The sequence below is a fragment of the Macrosteles quadrilineatus genome, unplaced genomic scaffold, assembly GCF_028750875.1.
Source record: "Macrosteles quadrilineatus isolate MER2022 unplaced genomic scaffold, UCM_ALF_1.0 Scaffold_1__1_contigs__length_201487025, whole genome shotgun sequence".
NCBI lineage: Eukaryota > Metazoa > Arthropoda > Insecta > Hemiptera > Cicadellidae > Macrosteles > Macrosteles quadrilineatus.
In genome coordinates this window covers 19,863,844-19,883,793 of record NW_026542594.1, presented here as the reverse complement: position 1 = coordinate 19,883,793, position 19,950 = coordinate 19,863,844, and the positions used below count along the sequence as shown (strand labels likewise).

At 34.3% G+C, this 19,950-nt stretch overlaps 1 protein-coding gene across 1 annotated transcript in view; it reads right to left on the bottom strand.

Annotated features, from left to right (window-relative positions):
* The window catches only part of LOC128983170 (uncharacterized), a 35,405-nt gene that overhangs the window by 10,776 nt on the left and 4,679 nt on the right, over window positions 1-19,950 (bottom strand). Inside the window, exons 3-4 of the mRNA XM_054402350.1 lie at window positions 2,594-2,747; window positions 11-140 (exon numbers count right to left, since the gene is read on the bottom strand). Of these exons, the coding sequence (XP_054258325.1) occupies window positions 11-140; window positions 2,594-2,747 (284 nt within the window). The remainder of the gene's footprint in view (window positions 1-10; window positions 141-2,593; window positions 2,748-19,950) is intronic.

Sequence of the window (19,950 nt, the reverse complement as noted above, 5' to 3'; positions counted from 1 at the left end):
ATACTCTTACCTTGATATTGTCCTTCATGCTGAACCTAAATATGAGGTTGCTTGATGGTTGTGTGGCTCGGGGACGTTTGACAGGAAGACAGTGCGAGCCTCGGCACTGCTTACAACACGACTGACACTTCCTCTTGGATCTAACAAAACACAGAGACAATCAGAACATTCTCACCGTCTCAATCTACTACCATTGGCTAAGGATTTAAGTAGACATCCCAACCCATGTAAATCCATGGTGGTTTTCGGCGTCAAACCGCGTTGTCAATTATTATAAATTTTTTCCAGACATTTTGCCCTTACTGTGAGGAGGCATTCTCAGTGACTAGGCTTGGACTGAGTCTGGGAAGGGTCTAATTAGTGTAGGGGTAAGGTCATCGTGGACAATATGGTTGATGCCGAAAAAAGTGTTTGCATAAAGATCCCATTGCTTAGGTTGTAGCCAGTTATAGTTTTAATCAAGCCACCTCTGTTTACAGGGTGTCTAGTGGTCGGGAAAAACAGGAAAGTCGGGAATTAGTATTGAATTTCGAAATGGTGTTGAAAAGTCAGGAACTTTCATGATTTTTCCGCGATCGAGAACGACAATGATGTCTAAACAGCCACGGGAAATGTTCATAATTTTGCCGCCTTTGCGGAAGACGACGTTGACATTTCCAAGACCGCAGGAGAAGACAATGACGTTTCCGTGACCGAGGGAGACGACGACGATGTCTACACGGCTGCGGAAGATGTTCACGATTTTGCCGCGATCGCAGACGACGACGATGACTTTTCCGTGGCCGCTGGAATCAATGATGATGTCTACACAGCTGCAGGAAACATTCATAATTTTGATGCCATTGCGGACGATGACGATGGCGTTTCCGAGACCGCAGGAGACGACGATGACATTTCCCTGACCGAGGGAGACGACGATGATGTCTACACGGCCGTGGGAAATGTTCATAATTTTCTGTGATTGCAGACAATGACGTTTCCAAGACCGCGAGAGATGACGACAACGTTTCTGTGACCGTCGGACACGACAATGATGTTATGACTGAGGGGTCCAAGATGTCTACACGGCCGTCGAAGGTGTTCACGATTTTGCTGCGATCGCGTACGACGATGATGACGTTTCCGTTACTGCAGCAGTCAATGATGATGTCTACTTGGTCATGGAAGATTTTCATAATCCAAAAAATCTAAATTGGCTAGTTTGAATTTTTCATTGCTGCATTTTTTCTTTACTTGAAAAACACCCCATTATTTTAATAATATTTTATGACATAAAGACAGGGGTGGTGTAAAATTTAAAAATTTGGTTAAATTATAAAAATTGGTATTGGTATCAAGAATTGAGAATTGTTACATTTTGGAATCAACACATCACTAATTGTTGAAAAAACTGGTCTTGAAAATCTGGAATTAGTCTTGAAAAGTATGGAATTCGCCTTGAATTTTTAAATGGAAATAAACTAGAGACCCTGAATGTACCAACTTTTTAACCATGCCAAACTGAAAGAATAGTTTATTCTAAACATTAGTGTCTTCAATATCAAATACAACTATCAAAGTATGAAGAAATAAGGGGGGAAATAACAATTTGATAGTAGAGTTTAAAACAGATCACTTTTCCAAATTCTCATTTTATATCTGCAGTGACACTGGTACCAATTGTTCGTGTATTCTTTCATATAAACAAAAATATTGACTGGTTCCCTCACATTAAATAATTAAATAAGTTAAATAACTTATCAAGCCACAGACACTAAAACTCTATCGACAGTTTATCACCCATATGTTTAATCCTTAATGTCATAAAGAATTCTTCTGTGAGGATATTTATGCCCTAGTAAACAGATTTTAGGTTTAAAAATGCACTTATACAGGGTGAATCTTGTTAGGTGTCAACCATTGATTTGAGACAAACCATTGGTCCCACAATGAAGAAATAAAAACTTTTCCCAATAAACTTCAAGGAATAACTTTAAAATATTTTAAATATTTTTGAATAATGAACCAAAACCAGAGATTCACTAGTTAAAACCTCACAATTTTATATGCCTACTGATAGTCAAATTCAAACATATTATGTCATATTACAATAATTTTAAAACTCTGATTAATACATAAAAATCATTTTGGTGGGATCAGACTTTGACTACTATTAGTTGTTTCATAGGCCTAGCAGCTCTTAATGTGAAACATTTGTTACTCAATAGGTGTCCTATATTTTTCTTGAAAATGCATATATCTCTATTTTCATTAAAATTTTACATTCCTTATGAGCTAAAGCTTTAGTTTGATATGCAATAGTGTTTTATATCGGGAAATCATGTTTTTAGTAGATGAAACGAACACTAAAAGAGTTACAGATAAGGTTTCAATTTGAAAGTTCCTTGGAATTGCCTTACCTGCAAAATTATATGATTGTTGACATGCGATACAGTTTCAAATTCTTAAATTTTTTCTATGTAAATATTAAAAAAAAATTATTTTTGTTATGTTTGTTTTTGTGATATAATTTTTTTTAATACTTAAGAGTTAGAGTAATTAACCTTCTGGATATGTTAATAAAGCGAGGACTTCACTTTTAAATGGACCTTACCTCTGTTGCTTGGTTGGTGTTTTATTCACATCTTTATGATGAAAGTTCCTCATGTGTTTGTAATAATCTTTCTCGTCAATATAAATGCAAGAGCAAGCATCACATCGCAAACAATCCTCCATCCTGATCTTTGTTAGGCCAACTTGCTTTTTCGCTGGAACAAAATTATTTTGTTTTACTTTTAAATTTCCCAAACAGTGAAGGTCAGTCCTAAGAGGAAAGCACGGCTTGGTAAAAGCTTTGATATCATTGTAGCCAAACATTGTTTCTGCCAACATTGTGTTTTTTTTATTTTTTTGTTTTTAGTAAAAATGTATGAAAATTAAAAAAAAATTGAGCTGGAACATCGAGTTTTAAATAATTGTTAAAACTTTTTTTTAAACATTGAAAATTACTATGATTTTAACCTTATTGATGTTTGTGATTCAAAAATATTTCAGCAAATTCAAACCCCAACAATAATGGTTAAAAAGTTGTCTGAGTAAAAAGCTTGAATAGTAATTATCTTATGTAAATAAATTAGTAGATTATATAGGCCTAACACGTACAACTACAACTACAAGACAACGTCGACAGCGATCGGAATAACACTGTCGGGGACACGTGGCATTTCTCTGCGCCACCGCTCAAGGTCCAAATCACTGAATATCCCCTCCCTCTCACCAAGTGCCAAATTTATTTTCTGAATGCTTTACAAAGTTTTATTGTATTGAATTATAAACATTTTTATGTTGTACTAAATTGTAAAAACTACTGTGAAAATAATGCTTTTTATTTTTCTTGCAATTAATAATGAGACAAAAATATATCTCCAAAACATTTTTTGTTTCTAATACAATTTTAAAAGATTACATAAATTCATTAACAGGGCCGTCACGTGGTTTGTTGACGCCCTGGGCAGGATGCTGTCAGGCGCCCTCCCCCCCAAACACATAATGAGCAATGCTCGTAGCAAGTAATCGGCCACAGAACTCGTTCGCTATCGCATTCCATTAACTTGAATGTGAGCTTGAATTAATGTAAACACGCCTTTTCTTTTCACTATTGATTAATTTTGAAAAGCCACGTTCTCTAGAACAACTTGTGATTGCAAACTTAGCCATACAGTTTTAACACTGTCATAATATGAAACTGTTTCATACAGTCCGCGCCAATGAAGTCTCTCAGACAGTGTTTACTTTACAAGTAGGCCTACCACTCAGAGTCGATCCCACCGTCTCTGGTAAAAAACATTATATCTATTACACGTCTTTTTTTTTTTTTTTTTTTTTTGTGGGGGCTGGGGTAATGGCATACCCCTAGCTACTTCGGCCTGGAGACCTTTTGTAGCACCATTACACGTCTTACTCATAGCATGCATGCATTTTCTGCATCAATCTCGTATAGTCTAACACATTTTCTAAAGACTAGCTCCTTAAAACTATAGGCCTCTGACAAGCCTGAAATATAAACATAGCCTGAAATAAGCACATAGATACCAGAACTAACTTTGTAAAAAGCCTGGCTGTAAAGAGTGCCACGGTACCCCCTTGTATACCTATGATTCACATTCAATTATAGCATTATTCAGGGCCGATTTACCGAATTGGCACGGTAGACACGTGCCTAGGGCGCGAAACAATTGGCTTTTTTGGAGTGGCGCGAAAAAAAAAGAAAAATTAAAAGATTTTGGTGGTTGTATTTGCATGCGATTGTGGTAAAATGATAACTGGGGCAGTAAGTAGCTGTCCTGGAGCAGCTCTAGATTGTCTGCTTGACAAGCTAACCATCAACATTTTTATCAAGGTGGTAGCTAGAAAAACAGCCCTAAGCCTAAGATGCGAAAACTTATGGATAACCACAGGAAACAATAAAGGGCACTCCAAAATTGTTCAGGTGGTACACAATGATGAGTTGGACCTGCCTTCAGATCACATGTCCAAAAAATACTCCTTTGGAAAGCCTTTCAAAGAATAAAAATAAGAAGAATAAGAATATTTTATTTCCATTGATCTGTTTGTACAGAAATAGGACAAGTCAATTTGTTATACAATGTTATACAAATGTAACATATAGCAAATAAAAATAAAATACCCCCGCCGCAGCAAACCTGCAGACTAAGCAAATTTCCATTTGACTGATTGGATTTACACTAAAATGTCTACTTAAAAATATAACATTTATTCTTGATTTAAATAGAACTAGTTTAACAAGTACCTACTTAGGTTTGCTGCATCAGGAAGGGTAAAACTGTTTTTTTTTGTTTTTTTTTTGTAAAATGTGAATAGTAAGAAATGAAAACATTTTCCAAATTTGATCAAAATATGTTCACAAACAAGCAAACTACAACAGTTTACTTATTCTCCATAAGAATAACATGGGAATTTTAAATTTACAATTTTTTTGAATTTTCTCTGTAACCATTAGGCGCATAATAATGCTTCAATATACTAAATTATTTGTTTTTTTTTTAAGCTCTACAAAATGGTTTGGAAAGAAATTGCTAAATTTTATGTTTTTTGGGTCAAAAATGGGAAAAACCTATTTTTACCCCATAAAACCCCCCGTAAACCCCCGTTCCCATGGTCCGATTACACTGGATCGCGAACTCGTTCGAATAAACGTACGTTTACACGTTTGTATATATATATATATATATATATGAATTTGAACGGATGGTGTTTTTGGCCTCTAGGGACCTCAAAACGAAAAAAAAATCGGTCCCGCATCCAGGTCTTACCATGAGTACTACGGTAATAGCTTATTCCCTATATGGGAAATTCGCTAAAAGGGATTTTCTACCAGCCAGGTGTACAATACAGATTTAAACCTGTTTAAACTAACCTCTCTTGCATTCTCAGGCAGCTTATTAAAAAAGTAAATGCAATTTAGTTTAAAAGAAGTTTTAGTTTTGGTAAGCCTATGTGGTACTATATCCAAATTCCCTCTCCCCCTGGTATTATGAATATGAATATTTTGCCTAGTACGAAACATATTTAAGTTTGTTTTAGCATAAACCAGAACTTGAAAGATGTACAGATTGAATACTGTAGGAATTTTGAACTCTACAAAAAGTTGCTTACAGTGTGTTACGTGATCGACTCCTGCCATATTACGAATAGCTTTTTTTTTGAAGCAATAGGATGTCATTAACATGTGGTGAGTGACCCCATGCAGACAATCCATATATTACATGTGCCTGAAAGAGGCCAAAGTATGCTAGTCTCAAATAATCAGGACTAACAAAACTTTTGAGTTTCCAAAGCAGGCAAGTCACTCTTGAAATTTTGCTACAAACAGATTTGATGTGATCAGACGAGTTTAATTTTGAGTCAATATGTATTCCTAAAAGCTTGACCGATTCCATATTGACTTCTCTTTTTAAACTCAATATGTTATATATTGTGTTTTTTCCAAATTACAAGATAGTTTATTTGTCGAGAACCAATCATAAGCCATTAATTGTCTCTGCTTGTCGGGACATTTCTTGTAAATAAATCAAGTTTTCATGATTGGAAAGTAATGTTTTGAAACCTTAAGTGATTGAGCAAAATAACCTTCCTGCATGCAGTTATTTAAGATAAAAGCAAGTGGTTTACTTATAAATTCAATTGTTTGTTTGATTATATGATTTGACTAGCTGTACCCGCGGGCTTTGCCCCGTTCAACTTCACAAGTGAGCTCGTTCGCATGGCTCAATCACGTCCTGGTTGAAGTTCGTTTGCTACGCTCACTCACCTTTAGGTTGGAGCTCGTTCGCTCCGCTCACTTGCCTTCAGGTTAGCTCGTTCGCTAAGCTAACTCGCTTCCAGGTTAAAGTTCGTTCGCTACGCTTACTCACCTTTTGGTTGCAAATTGGCTGTAGTCATAAATAAAAAAAATAATAGTGCTGCACCCTGTTGTAACTTGTAACCGTCCTTGTAGCCCAGTCAATAAAGGGATTGTGTCGGAAGTAATTAGTGAAAGGCTGATTTTTTGCCCATCGACTATTACCTTTTAGACAAGTGTTCAGCCAAAAGTCCCCACCCCCACCCCTCTTGCTTCCCCCCCTGTGCCCCCCTAAACATATAAAGTGTAAGGGTTTCGTAAATCATGTTTTTCTCGATTGTTAAACGACATATTGAAATGCAATTAGTTTTATTGTCTTTGTTATAAAATTTCCTACAATCCTGTTTAGTTGACTTTCGTTGTAGCTGTTACCGCTTGTTAGTTATTTGTATAAAAATGTAAAGATTTATATTTTTTTTAACATATAATTTTAGTTTTGTCGCCTTAACTTTTTTTGCTGACGTTTTATGAAAATATGTTTTATACAAAAGTTGTAGCTGCTTTCATTAGCTTTACAATGATGTATAATAGTACTTACTTTAATAAAAGCCCTGCGAGATTTATACGATGTAATGCAGTAAGCATACTCAATCAGTGAGCTAAGTGGGGCTGGCGCGGCGTTGCAATACTATCATTGTTGTAATATGGAGTTTTTTTTTTTTTTTTTTTTTTACTTAAGGTACACTATTGCATTATCTCCATATCCCACCGCAGCAAACCTGCGACTACGCAAATTTTCATTTACCTGGCTCGATATTTACTAAAACATTCCCTTAAAATCGTCATAATTATTTCTTGATCAGATTATTTTAATGAACACTTAGGTTTGCTGCTACAGCCAAGGTATTGAAGAGTGTTCATCTATTGAAATGTTGATAGCGTTTTATGAAATAAATAAATTTCATTAAAATATATCTATGAACAAGCAAACTACAACAGTTTTTTAAAGAATAAAATAGGAATTTGAAATTTAAATTTTTATGAATTTTCTCCATAACCGTTAGGCGTACAACGTTGCTCCAATATACAAAATTATTTATTTTTTTAAGCTCTACAAAATGGTTTGGAAAGAAATTGTAATATTTTGGGGTTTTAGGGGGGAAATGGGAATAACCAACTTTTACCCCATAAAAACTCCCATAAACCCCTATCCCCATAGTCCGATCATGCTGGTTCGCAAACTCGTTCGAATAAACGTAAATTGATACGTTTGTATCCAATTTCATCAATATCGGATCATTTTTGCTTGAGTTATCACGCTTACAGACTCATATATATATATATATATATGATTTTAAATTTTACTTTTTATTTATGAATTTGAACGGCGGAGGGTGTTTTCGTCCTCTGAGAGCCTCAAAACAAAAAAGTAAATCAGGCCCGGGTCTAGGTCTTATCATGAGACGGTAATAGCTTATTCCCTATATGAGGGATTTGCTAAAAAATACAACTGAAACAAAACCCATGTACAGTTAATACAATTTATTTCTATCCTTTGTATTAAAAAATCATGAAATAAATTTTATATGTTCGTATTAATTGTATTGGAAGTTATTTTTGAACAAATAATTGCATTATCATGATTTGAAGTTAAGAATTACTCATACATCGAATTGTAATTTTTCCCTTACAACTTCTTTCCCCTCTGATCTTATATTTTCAACACCCGGGTAAGACGAGTCATCATACACTCGGTTTTTAATTTATTGTCTTATCAAAGCCGCAGCTGTAGAAACGATTCTCTTAATCTTATCACCGTTAATGGCCTTTTATTTTAAGAGTACCAAGTTTCAGAGAAAATCTTGCCCACCCTATCTCTTAAACAAACTATCAAGGATTTATTTTTATGTTCGTAGTCTAATAAGAAGTCTTTCACTAAGTGATTAAAAAATTATGTTTTGAAGTACTTTGTTTCATAAACCTGGTACATATACATTTCACCTGACCTGATATATTTTTCATCAATTGCAAAAGGTTAGGAATACTTTGCTGGCAATCATTGTTTTCCTCAATGAAACGCAAACTTTTATGAATAATTCTTTTAATAAATCGTTAACTGGTCTACCACGACCTGCACACGTATTGGGTGATTGAATGGGCTGTTTCAAAAACCTAGTATAACAAGGTAAACAAATCCTTCTAGCCTTGACCTAACCTAATCACCCCAATTAGTTTTCCTATTTTCAATAGATTTACTTATAGTTTGTTTAGTAGTTGAATTACAGTATGAAGTAAATCGACTGCTTTCCTTTTGTTTATTGGTGTCTTAAAATTACAAAAATCTAGATAAATACAATAATGGGTAGAAACATCGTGCTCGAGTGCGGCAACGGATCAGCTAAGGAGCGCCACATAAAAATAGTGCACACACCATGCATTCACGGTTGATGGCGTTACATAACCATAAAGTACACGTTTCAATACATCATTTTAAAGCTGATAGCAGCTACAATTTAGTTTGAAAAATACTTTCATAAAATAACAGCGTTTTGCAAAAAAAATTACAAGTACAAAAAATTTACCTTTACATTATTCTACGGATAGCAAACAAATGGTAACAGTTACGACGGAATTTGACTGGACATAATTATAAGAAATGTTATTACAAAGGGAATAAAACAATTGCAATTCAATGTGCGTTACATTTTTAACTTCCAGATCTTTGTTCAAAGATAACATCCTTTAAAAATACTACATACCTAAAAAAATAACTACATGCTTTTTAAATAATAAACTAAATATTTTTTGTATGAATTTAAAAATATGAACATAAAATGTTATTAACTTTACATGGGGTTTTGATTTTTTTTAGGATAATACTATAGTGTATCTTAAGAACAAAAAAAAAACAATTCTCCACATTACAACAATGATTGTATTTTGCGCTAGCCCCACCTAGACCAAACCCACTGATTACACACACACATACTGCATTACAGCGGCTGAATCTCGCAGGATTTTCATTAAAGTACTATTAATACATAATTTCAAAGCTAATAAAAGCAGCTGCAGCTTTTGTTCTAAACATATTTTCATAAAAAGTCAGCGAAAAAATTTAAGGCAACAAACATAAAATTATGTGTTCAAAAATATATTAATCTTTACATTTTTATACAAAACGAACAAACGGTAACAGCTACGACGAAAGTTAACTGAGCAGGATTGTAGGAAATTTTATACCAAAGACAATAAAACTAATTACAATTCAATATGTATGTCGTTTAACAATATAAAAAACGTGATTTACGAAACTCTTACACTTTATATGTTTAGGGGGGCACAGGGGAGGGAAGCAAGGGGGTTTAGGGGTGGTTACTTTTGGCTAAACTCTTGTCTAAATGGTAGTAGTCGATGGGGAAAAATCAGCTTTCTACTAATTCCCCATCCCTTAAAAACACAGGTTGACCGGACTAACTATACTCACGGATCCGCGCCTTACTCTTGCACCCGACGCCGCCTTTCGTTTTCGGACTGATTCTGTCAACTGACTGGAATTAAAATACGTAAAACCCATATCATTTTGAAGATTAAGAAATACGCCAACTTTTTATATAAAAAATCTTTCTCTATCTCGTCTCATTTCAATACAAATCAACTTAACACACGAAGGTTGAAATTAAAAAATTGAAAAAATTTACATTCAAACTTAAATGAAAAGAAAACTACTGAATATATCGATTACACTCTTATTACGTTTTTTGTAGAGAATATATTAAGGATTGAAATGGCAAAACAAAATTTATTCTATTGCTGTTTGTTTCTGAGATATTGATCAAATAATAAAAGCTTACACAAATACACTTAAAAGGGTGTAGGGGGGGAAGCAAGAGGGGGAGGGGCGGGGACTTTTTAGAAAATGTTCCTTATATGATCTACTAACACCCATGAAAAAATCAGCCTTTCACTAATTACTTCCGACAAAGCACTATTTTTTCCCTTCATTGACTGGGCTATTGTAACTTTAATGCTATTGAACATCATAGAACAGAACCAACTTGTTTAATTGAAACAGCTGTTAAAAAATCTATATATATATCTATATATTAATAGGCAAGCATGTTTCTTTAAAACCTTTTTTCTCAGCTCGTGTGCATCGCAGGGAAAATCTACGCATACTGTTGGAAAGATATTTTCCTGTAGATGTGCAGAATGCTTTTAAAAATTAAAATAGGCTAACAAATAAGAACAAAAAATTAATTTGAAAACTTCAAAAAATTAACATGGACCATATGGGTTGCCATGATGGTGACGAAATAACAACAAAATGTAAACAGAAAATCAAAACAAATGGAAGAAATTCCAATCACATGTTTTATTTACAGTGTGGGGAGAAAATAGAGAAGTCTGTACATTAATTATTTTTGGTCGAGTTTCGACCACAGGACGACCACTAGTACTTATTTAATACGCAAGCAGGTTTTTTGTGACAATTACTCCTCCGAAACTACTGAACCGATTGACATGTTTTTGGTGTCATTGGAAAGAGCGTAACTTGAAGTTGTGCAGGAAACTTTCTTTTTAGGGAAATAATTAGAGAGTGAGGCCCTGGGGCCCTTTAAAGTTTCGTATTTCTCCATAAGGATAACATGGGAGATAATTTTTATTTACAGAAACATATGTTTGTTTCTTGAAAATAGTCAAAGTCTACTACATAACAATTGCTGAGTATTATGACTGTTAATGTATATTACATTTCAATCTAGGGTTGTGTACCTTAAAGTTTACTCATAATGGATCTTACTACTTTATTTTAATGCTGGGAATGGTAAAATTCAGTTGAGAATATTCTACCATGATTTAGAAAACTTTAATATAATAATTTTCCTACAGTTACCTAACAATGTACATGTTCTCTCACTGATTTGAGAAAGCAAAGTGGCCAATTCGCTCATCAGTGAGACAATGTTAACATTGTCTCACTCTAATTACTTTGTCTCACTCCAGATTTGCAACGTGAAGGCACGAAATAGTGAGCGCGTAACATGCAGGCAACGTCATATGCGCGCGAAATACATTGGCAGCACTGGCTGTAAATCAGCTGGTCAGCTGTTGTACTGTTGTATTTGTCACTTCACGTTAAATGTTATATTTAAAGTTCACTTCTGTGTGAAAATAGGTTAAGTTTCTTCACCAATTTATTTGTTTTGTGGTAACTGTAGGAAAAGTATAATGTGCAACTCGAGTTCAAAGTACAATTGCCTCACTCGAGAAACCATTCCTCACTCGCCTACGGCTCGTGAGTAAGGATTTCTCTCGAGTGAGTCAATTGCTCACTTTTCTCACTAGTTGCACAAATAACTATTATGTATTTAAAATCACAAATCTTTGACACTATTAATTCATTTGAAACTAAACAGCTGATCAACAAATCAAACAAATCATCTACTTCATGTGAATAATATTGTTACACAAACATAATTTTTGTTAACCAATAACTTGATTCTTTTTTACTTGTGGGTGTATTTTGAGTTTGCAGTTATGATAGCACTAAGCTAAGTAACTTTTATCTAATTTTCTTTATAAACTAACAGTAGTAATGAATTACTACATGGACTTGACAATGTATTGTCAGTATACCAAGGGAAAGAAGAGCGGGTCCTCGAAAACAGACGAAGGCGGAGACTCCCATCTAGAAAATCCAACTGAGTTTTTAAATATAAAATAGAGGTCAGTGGATTGCCAAGACACAGATTAGACTAATAAAAGGGGGCAGTGGTTTTATTGATGAGGAATATTAATACATCAAAAAGGGCCTCATTAATGGGACAAGGCTTCATGTGATCAGAACGGTCAACAACTTAATAGAATGAAAAGTCCTAACTGGAACAAGTGAGTGGGGACATATTTTGATTTCGAGGATAAAAATTTGCCCGTCTGAAACAAACTTACCTTTTAATGGAAAGATGCTAATTTCTGTTATCTTTGGTATTTGTAGCACAAGCACTTTAAATTAAAGAGCAGCACTGTTCTTACCCAGACCAATTTCAGTGCATGAGCAACTATATTATATGTTGTTTTAAGTAAGGCAACATCTTTTAATAGGATACGCATATTCATTACGGAAAATTCTGACCAGGGTAATATTCCTGAAGGTAACTTTATGACTAAAATCGTAGTATTCATGGAAGTGCTTTTGTGAAAAAAATTTTGTTTTGTAGTGTTTATTTTTTAAAGTATTTTCTTCAAGCAGCATTTTATGACCCTCAAAATATGCTACACAGGCCTATTGGTTTGATATGATCAAATTGTTTGATGAATCTGTTTTTAAAAATCTTTAAAAAATAACTACCCTATAACATACTTGAACTTCAACACTTATTAATTTACTAAATATAATACACATTCAGCTAGAAAATGGCTGGACTGCTTCCCTTTTAAGGCTTTATTATTAATGTATTTAATTTTCGACGTCGAGTCAATATATAACACGATGAATTTGTTTTCTAAATTCATATGTTATTTTGCGGGGCATTGAGCCGCACAGGTTCACTAGTTGCTTTTAAATATGAAAAATCATAAGGTTAACACGGGAAACTCCAGAGCCACTGGGGCGGAGCCCGATAGCCCGATCAGAATAAAAACTACTTAGTTTTCCTATTTAATACCCAAAGAATCGGTGTACCGAATTTCAGCCTCCTAGGTAAATGGGAAGTGGGAGAATTAGTGATGAGCGAGTGAGTGTGTGAGTCAGTCAGTGAGGGCTTTGCCTTTTATATATTTAGAAGATTACCAATAAAAATCCATAGCCTTAGAGTTTGAAAATTTAGACACAACTTTTATAATGTCCACCGGTGAGACTTTTTGCCACATGAATGAATCTTGGCAGATAGATTTATCTCCCAAAAAGTGTTCCATACTAAAAGGTGTAGTAGGAATTACACACTTAACTCTTTTATTGAGTTTTGAAAATATGTATTAAATTCATCTGGATCCAGGCTGACATCCGGGGTAAAAGAGGGGGAATTTTCGTCTCTAATTACCTTCCAAGCGGCTCTGCACTTGTTTGGGGCATTGTTAATATATTTTTTTGCTCCTGCCAATTCTTTTCTGTACCTTCTTTTAATTTGAATATATGCATTGTAAGCTGCCTGAGATTGTTCTGATCTTATTGAAAGAAGATTCTTATAAACAGAAAATAACAGTAACATTTCGTTTCTTGTCTTTTCTAATTCCGGTGTGTACCAGTTGATTAATTTATTGGTTTTTATATTTTGTTTGTTTTTTGCTTTTATTAATGGTGAACAAGAATACCACAAATCTATATATCTTTTAAAAAATTTGTCAAATAGGTTTTCAACATTTATTTTATTTTGTTTAAAATCACCAATCATATCCCAGTTTTCTTGTTTTAGGTAAGCTATAAATAAACCAATATTTTCTTAATTTTGTTTTCTAAAATACAAATCACTGGAACACACCTTGTTTTCATTTCTTTGTGGATACTTAGTTGTACACATTTCAAAAAATACCCCCGTCGCAGCAAACCTGCATACTAAGCGAATTTCCATTTACCCGGCTTGATTTCTACTAAAATATTCCCTATACATTTTCAGATTTATTTCCTACTTGTAGAACCCCGTCGATATCGACGGTTAATCTTGAGGTTTTATGTAAATTCAGCTAACTGCGATAGATAGAGTGAGGTCATTAAAATCTTAGTTAAATGAAGGGAGGATAAACATAATAAGTATGACGATTGTGTTCCCTAAAAAACGTGATTGATAAATTCGTTTACACAATATTTCCTACCTTTTTATCGGTTTTAGGTTGCCCAAAAGGTTTTTTAGGAGTCTTATGATTGTTTGTTCATGAGTTTGTTTCATGTCAAAGCCACTTTCACTATATGGGAGAATGAGTTCATATAATTAGTCTATCATGTTACGGAAAGAGTCAATATTTATTACTAACTAATTCAATCTACTTTAGGTAAATCATTCAGATTGTATCCGGATTTATAAGTAAATCTTCATCTTTGGTCATAAAAATACAGAATTTTATCAGCATATTAAATCAGTTTTTTTTTGTATTTGATAAAAATATCTGATTCTCTAGAAAGCAGTAAGATTCTTACTTCGAACTAAGCAATTTTAATTCCTTCTCTTGCTACATCGACCCATGTATTTAATCATCCTGTTCTTACTTGATAATTCATTAACTTATGGGATAGTTTCGCCTTGGCCAGATCGATAACATAAAGCTGTGCATGTATTTCGTGGATGGAATGAACCGTGGATGAATTTCCTACAATTATAGGAAATTTGATCACAAATCTTGAACATTTGCGGAACCAAATCCATAACCTGGTCCAGCCTTGGTAACAAATTATGCAAATGCGATTAGATGTGATGACACTGTTGTGTTTCCGAATGCTTTGCATGTAGTGAGGTTTAGATGCGTTGTTACATGTGTACAGCAAAGTAAAAACCCTGTACACATTTTTTTTAAATACCTGAATTGACATTAGTTCACCTATTTCACCAAAACCATAGATGAAACATACTCCGTAGTTAGTCTATTCCAAAACTTGAACACAGCTCTCATCCTCAACGTACTCATCTCTGACACAATTTTTAACCCGATTGTCGAAAACTTTTATACCAATAAATGAATTTCTGGTGTTCTTTCTTGAATTCAAAAATAAATGGTATTTGAAAGTAGGCAAAAAAAGGCAAGTGCCAACCTTACAATATATATAAGCTAACCCGATAAGGAATAATTATGTTCCTTTAAAATTGATATGTCACACTTATTTCATAATTTAAAATTTTCTAAGAGCAATAAAGCATATATTTTTGATCACAACATTTAAAACGTATAATAAATTCATCATTTTGTTGAATCTATAAAAAACTTGCCATGCAGTGGAGAATCAATTTAAAATCATAAATAATAATGTAAACATTCAATTTTGACAGTTTCAGTAGACCTTTGAATACAATTTATATTAACAGCTGGTTCATTAAAAGTAGTGTAAAATTATCCATATGGTCGTAATGTAAACAAAATTGCTGAGTGAACTTTAAAGGCTGGGGCAGAGTCCCAAGGAAATTTACCTCGTTTCTCTTTTGAGGGCTCACCTACAGACCAATACCTTTCTTTAGACACCCCTACCAAGTTTCTACACCCAGCCGTTCTCTCAAATTAGCTGTGACAAAAACCCCGTTTTCCTCCATACGAATAACATGGGATGGGACTTTAAAGGCCACTGGGGCAGAGCCCCTAGGGAATTTACCACGTTTCTCTTTTGATGGCTCATCTACAGACCAAGACCTTTCTTTAGACACCCCTACCGAGTTTCTACGCCCAGCCGTTCTCTCAAAATAGCTATGACAAAGAAAAACAGTTTCAAATTAATATATAGATTTAAATAACATTAATTTTAGTGAGTAGTTAGGTTTGCTGCTACGGGGAAGATGTTGAGGTGTGTTTTTTCAATTGAAATATTGATAGCTTAGTATGAAATAAGCCAAATTGCCAAATTTAATTAAAATATATCCATAAACAAGCAAACTAGAACAGTTTATTTATTCTCCATAAGAATAACATGGGAATTTTAAATTTTAAATTTTTTAAATTTTCTCCGTAGTCAATGAACATTCAAAAAAACTTCAATATACTAAATTATTTGTTTTTTTAAGCTCTTCAAAATGGTCTAGAGAGAAATTTAGAAATTTAAAGTTTTTAGGGTCAAAAATTAGAAAAACCCATTTTTACCCCATAAAACCCCCCATAAACCCCTGATCCCATGGTCCGATTATGCTGGTTCGCGAACTCGTTCGAATAAATGTAGGTTTACACGTTTGTACCAAATTTCATCAAAATCGGATCAATTTTGCTCGAGTTATCGCGCTAACGGACACATATATAAATATATATATATATATATATATGAATTTGAACGGATGGTGTTTTTGGCCTCTGGGGACCTCAAAACAAAAAAGTAAATCGGTCCCGGGTCTAGGTCTTACCATGAGACCTACGGTAATAGCTTATTCCCTATATGGGAAATTCGCTAATAGAGGAATATGGTCAGCAAAATAGCTATCCCCAAGTGTAGTCTGATATAAATTCTTACTGAAATTTACAATAATGTTATCTATGCAGGAATTAATACGTGTGGGTTGTCTATTTGTTAAAAAAAGGTCAAGTGATCTCAAAATATTACTAAATCTAGTGAAACTGCTATTTAAGTCATTATTATTTTTCCCCATTTCAATGTTAAAATCACCCGCAATAATTATTAAGGGGTTCTTAAGTAATAGTTTTTTAATACAACGCTCAAAACAGTCAAAAAAATTATTCACATCTCCACTTGGAGCTCTATAAATACTAGCAATCAAAATGTTTTCATCCGTAAGTTTTATGCAGCAAATTTCAAAATCAGACTCAATATAAAATTCAGTAACATCAATAACTGAAAAAAATCAGAGAATTTGTAATATAAACACCCACTTAGTTTAGATTCCCTACATATAACACTGGCTGGAACAAAATCTTTAGGAACAAATAAACTAATCTGATCACCTTTCAGCCAGTGTTCAAACAAGCAAATTACATTCAAATCCTTTTTTTTTACATAAATGTTCTGACTGTAAAATTTTATTTCTTAAACAACATACGTTGACTTAAATTAATCTAAAAAAGATTTTGACATTTCTTTACCTTTTTCCATTACACTTTCACTTTCATTCTTATCATCACAGGTTACACTGCACTTGGGAGAACTTTCTGCTAATAGTGTAGAGGTGCTGGTGCTGATGGTGGATGAGGGTGGTTGGTGGTAGTCGGTAGTGTCGACATATAGAAAGGAGTCTATGGTGGGGAGCTCAAAGATGTAGTTGGCTGCTGTTGAGGTGGTTGCTAGATATTAGTGTCGACTGCTGTGGCTCTCATTGACGGAGTTGGCTGCTGATGCTTTGCATTCTGCGCTGGTGATGACTGTTGAGTGTGGGGGGCAGCAGTCCATTTAACCACAGAGTGTTCCGGGGCTCTCACAAAATCTTTGTGAGAATTTATAATTTTATAATTTATTATTTATAATTTTACATCTCAGAATTCGGATTGATTTTTGGAAATAAGAGACAATGATTACTGTAGCCTCAGTTGCCTGCTGGAATTCCACTAGTTTCTGTATAAAATGATCCACTTCAATTAGGTCCCGGACTCAACCCATTGGTGAGCACACCAAAGTCTTAAGCCCACTAGATTTAAAGTTTTCTGTTAGCTGTTTAAAAGCGCTGTCGTAGTCTATCTTCGATGGCTTTCCCCAAAAGACTTCCTTTGTCACTAGACTAAAGACTGTTGCACCCTTATTTAAGTATTGCTGCTTTGTTAGATTTTTTGAGATTTTATCAGTAGATTGTGGTCTCCCAAATTTATTTCTAAAGATCACGGCAACACCTGCAGACATGAGCTTCGGATCTCCAAAATCCACCGAGATATTGTGTGCAAAACCCACTGAACTATCACTCCTCATTTCATCAATCATTGTTTTCATGTGTTCTTCAACAATATTAATTTTCCCATTGCCAAACATCATTAAAGATTTTACCTGTGAAGCTCTATTGGACTTTGCTCTCACCAGCTTCAAGAACATGTCAGCTACCCTTACCTTACCCCTGGCATTGAAGTGCAATCCATGTGGTGTGAAAGGTGGCGGGGAAGAGAGTACAGCGGCAGTAATGAAACCTTAGGGTGCTGGGCAACAATGTCTTCTAATTTCCTGTTAATTTCTCCAATTTTCAGGTCCAGCCCCATCTTGTCATATCTCCATGGTAAAGTTGCAATAACCAGGTTAGTGTGGTTAGTGATTGAAATGAGATGGTTAATTTCATTTAGGAGAGATTCAGAGTTGTGGGTCTCCATGTCGTTAGTGCCTCCAATCACCAGAAGAGAATCCTCCGCTCATAGGTCCTTGCTTAGCTCTCCAGCCCTTTCAATGACATTGCTTAGCTTAGCACTAGATTTGACAACACTGAAGACATTAAAGCATGATCTTTGTTCTATTAGGTGTCCTAAATTTCTGCCATGGCTATCAGCCAAAATAGTGAGTTTTTGTTTATTTGCATCCTTCCTATTTTCATGTTTCTTTTGTGATTGATACTTTCTCTTATTTGGCCCATTAAGAAGGCTAGGTTGACTCTGTGCATTACTTTCCTCACTGATTTCTTCCAAGACAGCGAAAGAATTATTACTTTCAAAACCAATTTCATTGTTAACAGCTGTAAATTTGTAGGTCGGCCACTGGCTTCCAAGGATAGGTTGAAAGCGGGGGAAGCAATGAGTGCAATTAAATTAAACTGTTCATATTCTTTTTCCAATGTGTTGTAGTCCGATTGTAAGATTTCTACAGTTTTTACTGAGTTTTGGTTTTCAATTTTTATTTTAGCCAGCTCCTGCTTCAATATTTTTGTATGAAAATCTTCATTTTGTGGCAAGTTGTTTTTCGGCTGATTGGGATTAATTTCTGTATTTTCTAAAATAGTACCTATCTGAGGGTTTTCTTTCATTTAAAGTCTTTTCTAATTCAATACACTTATTTTTGACATCAATTATCTGAGACTTTAGGTCTTCATTATATGATTTGTCAATGGAATTTACCATATTCGGGGCAACAAGCAAGGTGTCAGGTGTTGTTACTATGGGTGTAGAGCACTGAGATGGTTTGCTTACTGTGTTTTTACATTTATTTGTCAATGTAAATAGTGAATGTCCAGTTTTCGAGGTTTTAGGTGTTCTAGACGAGGTATTTTGGCTTAGTTTATTTAGTCTTTACTGCCCTCTCAATTTCTTGCAGTGCTATATTAAAGCTGTTATTTTTTTTCTTAGGGATTCCTAATTTATTTTTGTTTTCAACATAAAGACATACACTTGATTGCCTACACTTTGCCGTTTCTTTTGTACCAAAGAATGTTACATTAAAATACTTTATTTTATTTTTCTCCTCAACTTGATCCACAATAGCTGGCCAGGGAGGGTATCCTTTCACTGTTGCAAATACAAAATCACCCTCTCTTATTCCCATATTTTAGACAATGTATTTAACTTGTGCTAATATCACTGCAAAGATTAATTTAATTACCTACTTCATTAATTATAAACAACATTTATTTTTAATAGTAAAAATGTTCACCAAGTTAAAATATAAAATTGTTTTACTATTTAAAAAATATTTTTATTATAATGAGTTAAATTAACAAAAGTCCAGAAAATAACGTAAACAAACAGACGACACAACAAGTCCACCTGAGTTACTTGGTGATCCTGACCTTGACCAGTCTTATCAGGAGATTACTACTACTACTACTACTACAGGAAAGTACTAATACCAGATAGGAAGGATTGGTCTGGCAGAAAAGGGCCCATCACCACAGGTGATTTAGAATGCTACACTAATGGTTCTAAGATCAATCAAAAATGGGGGCACTGGAGCATGTGTACATGCATAAATGAAGGCACTGGCATTTGTCTTCCCATGGGGGTGTACCCAACTGTTTTTCAAGCAGAGGTCACTGCCATTCTGGTTTGTGCTCGAGAACATCTTAACAAAG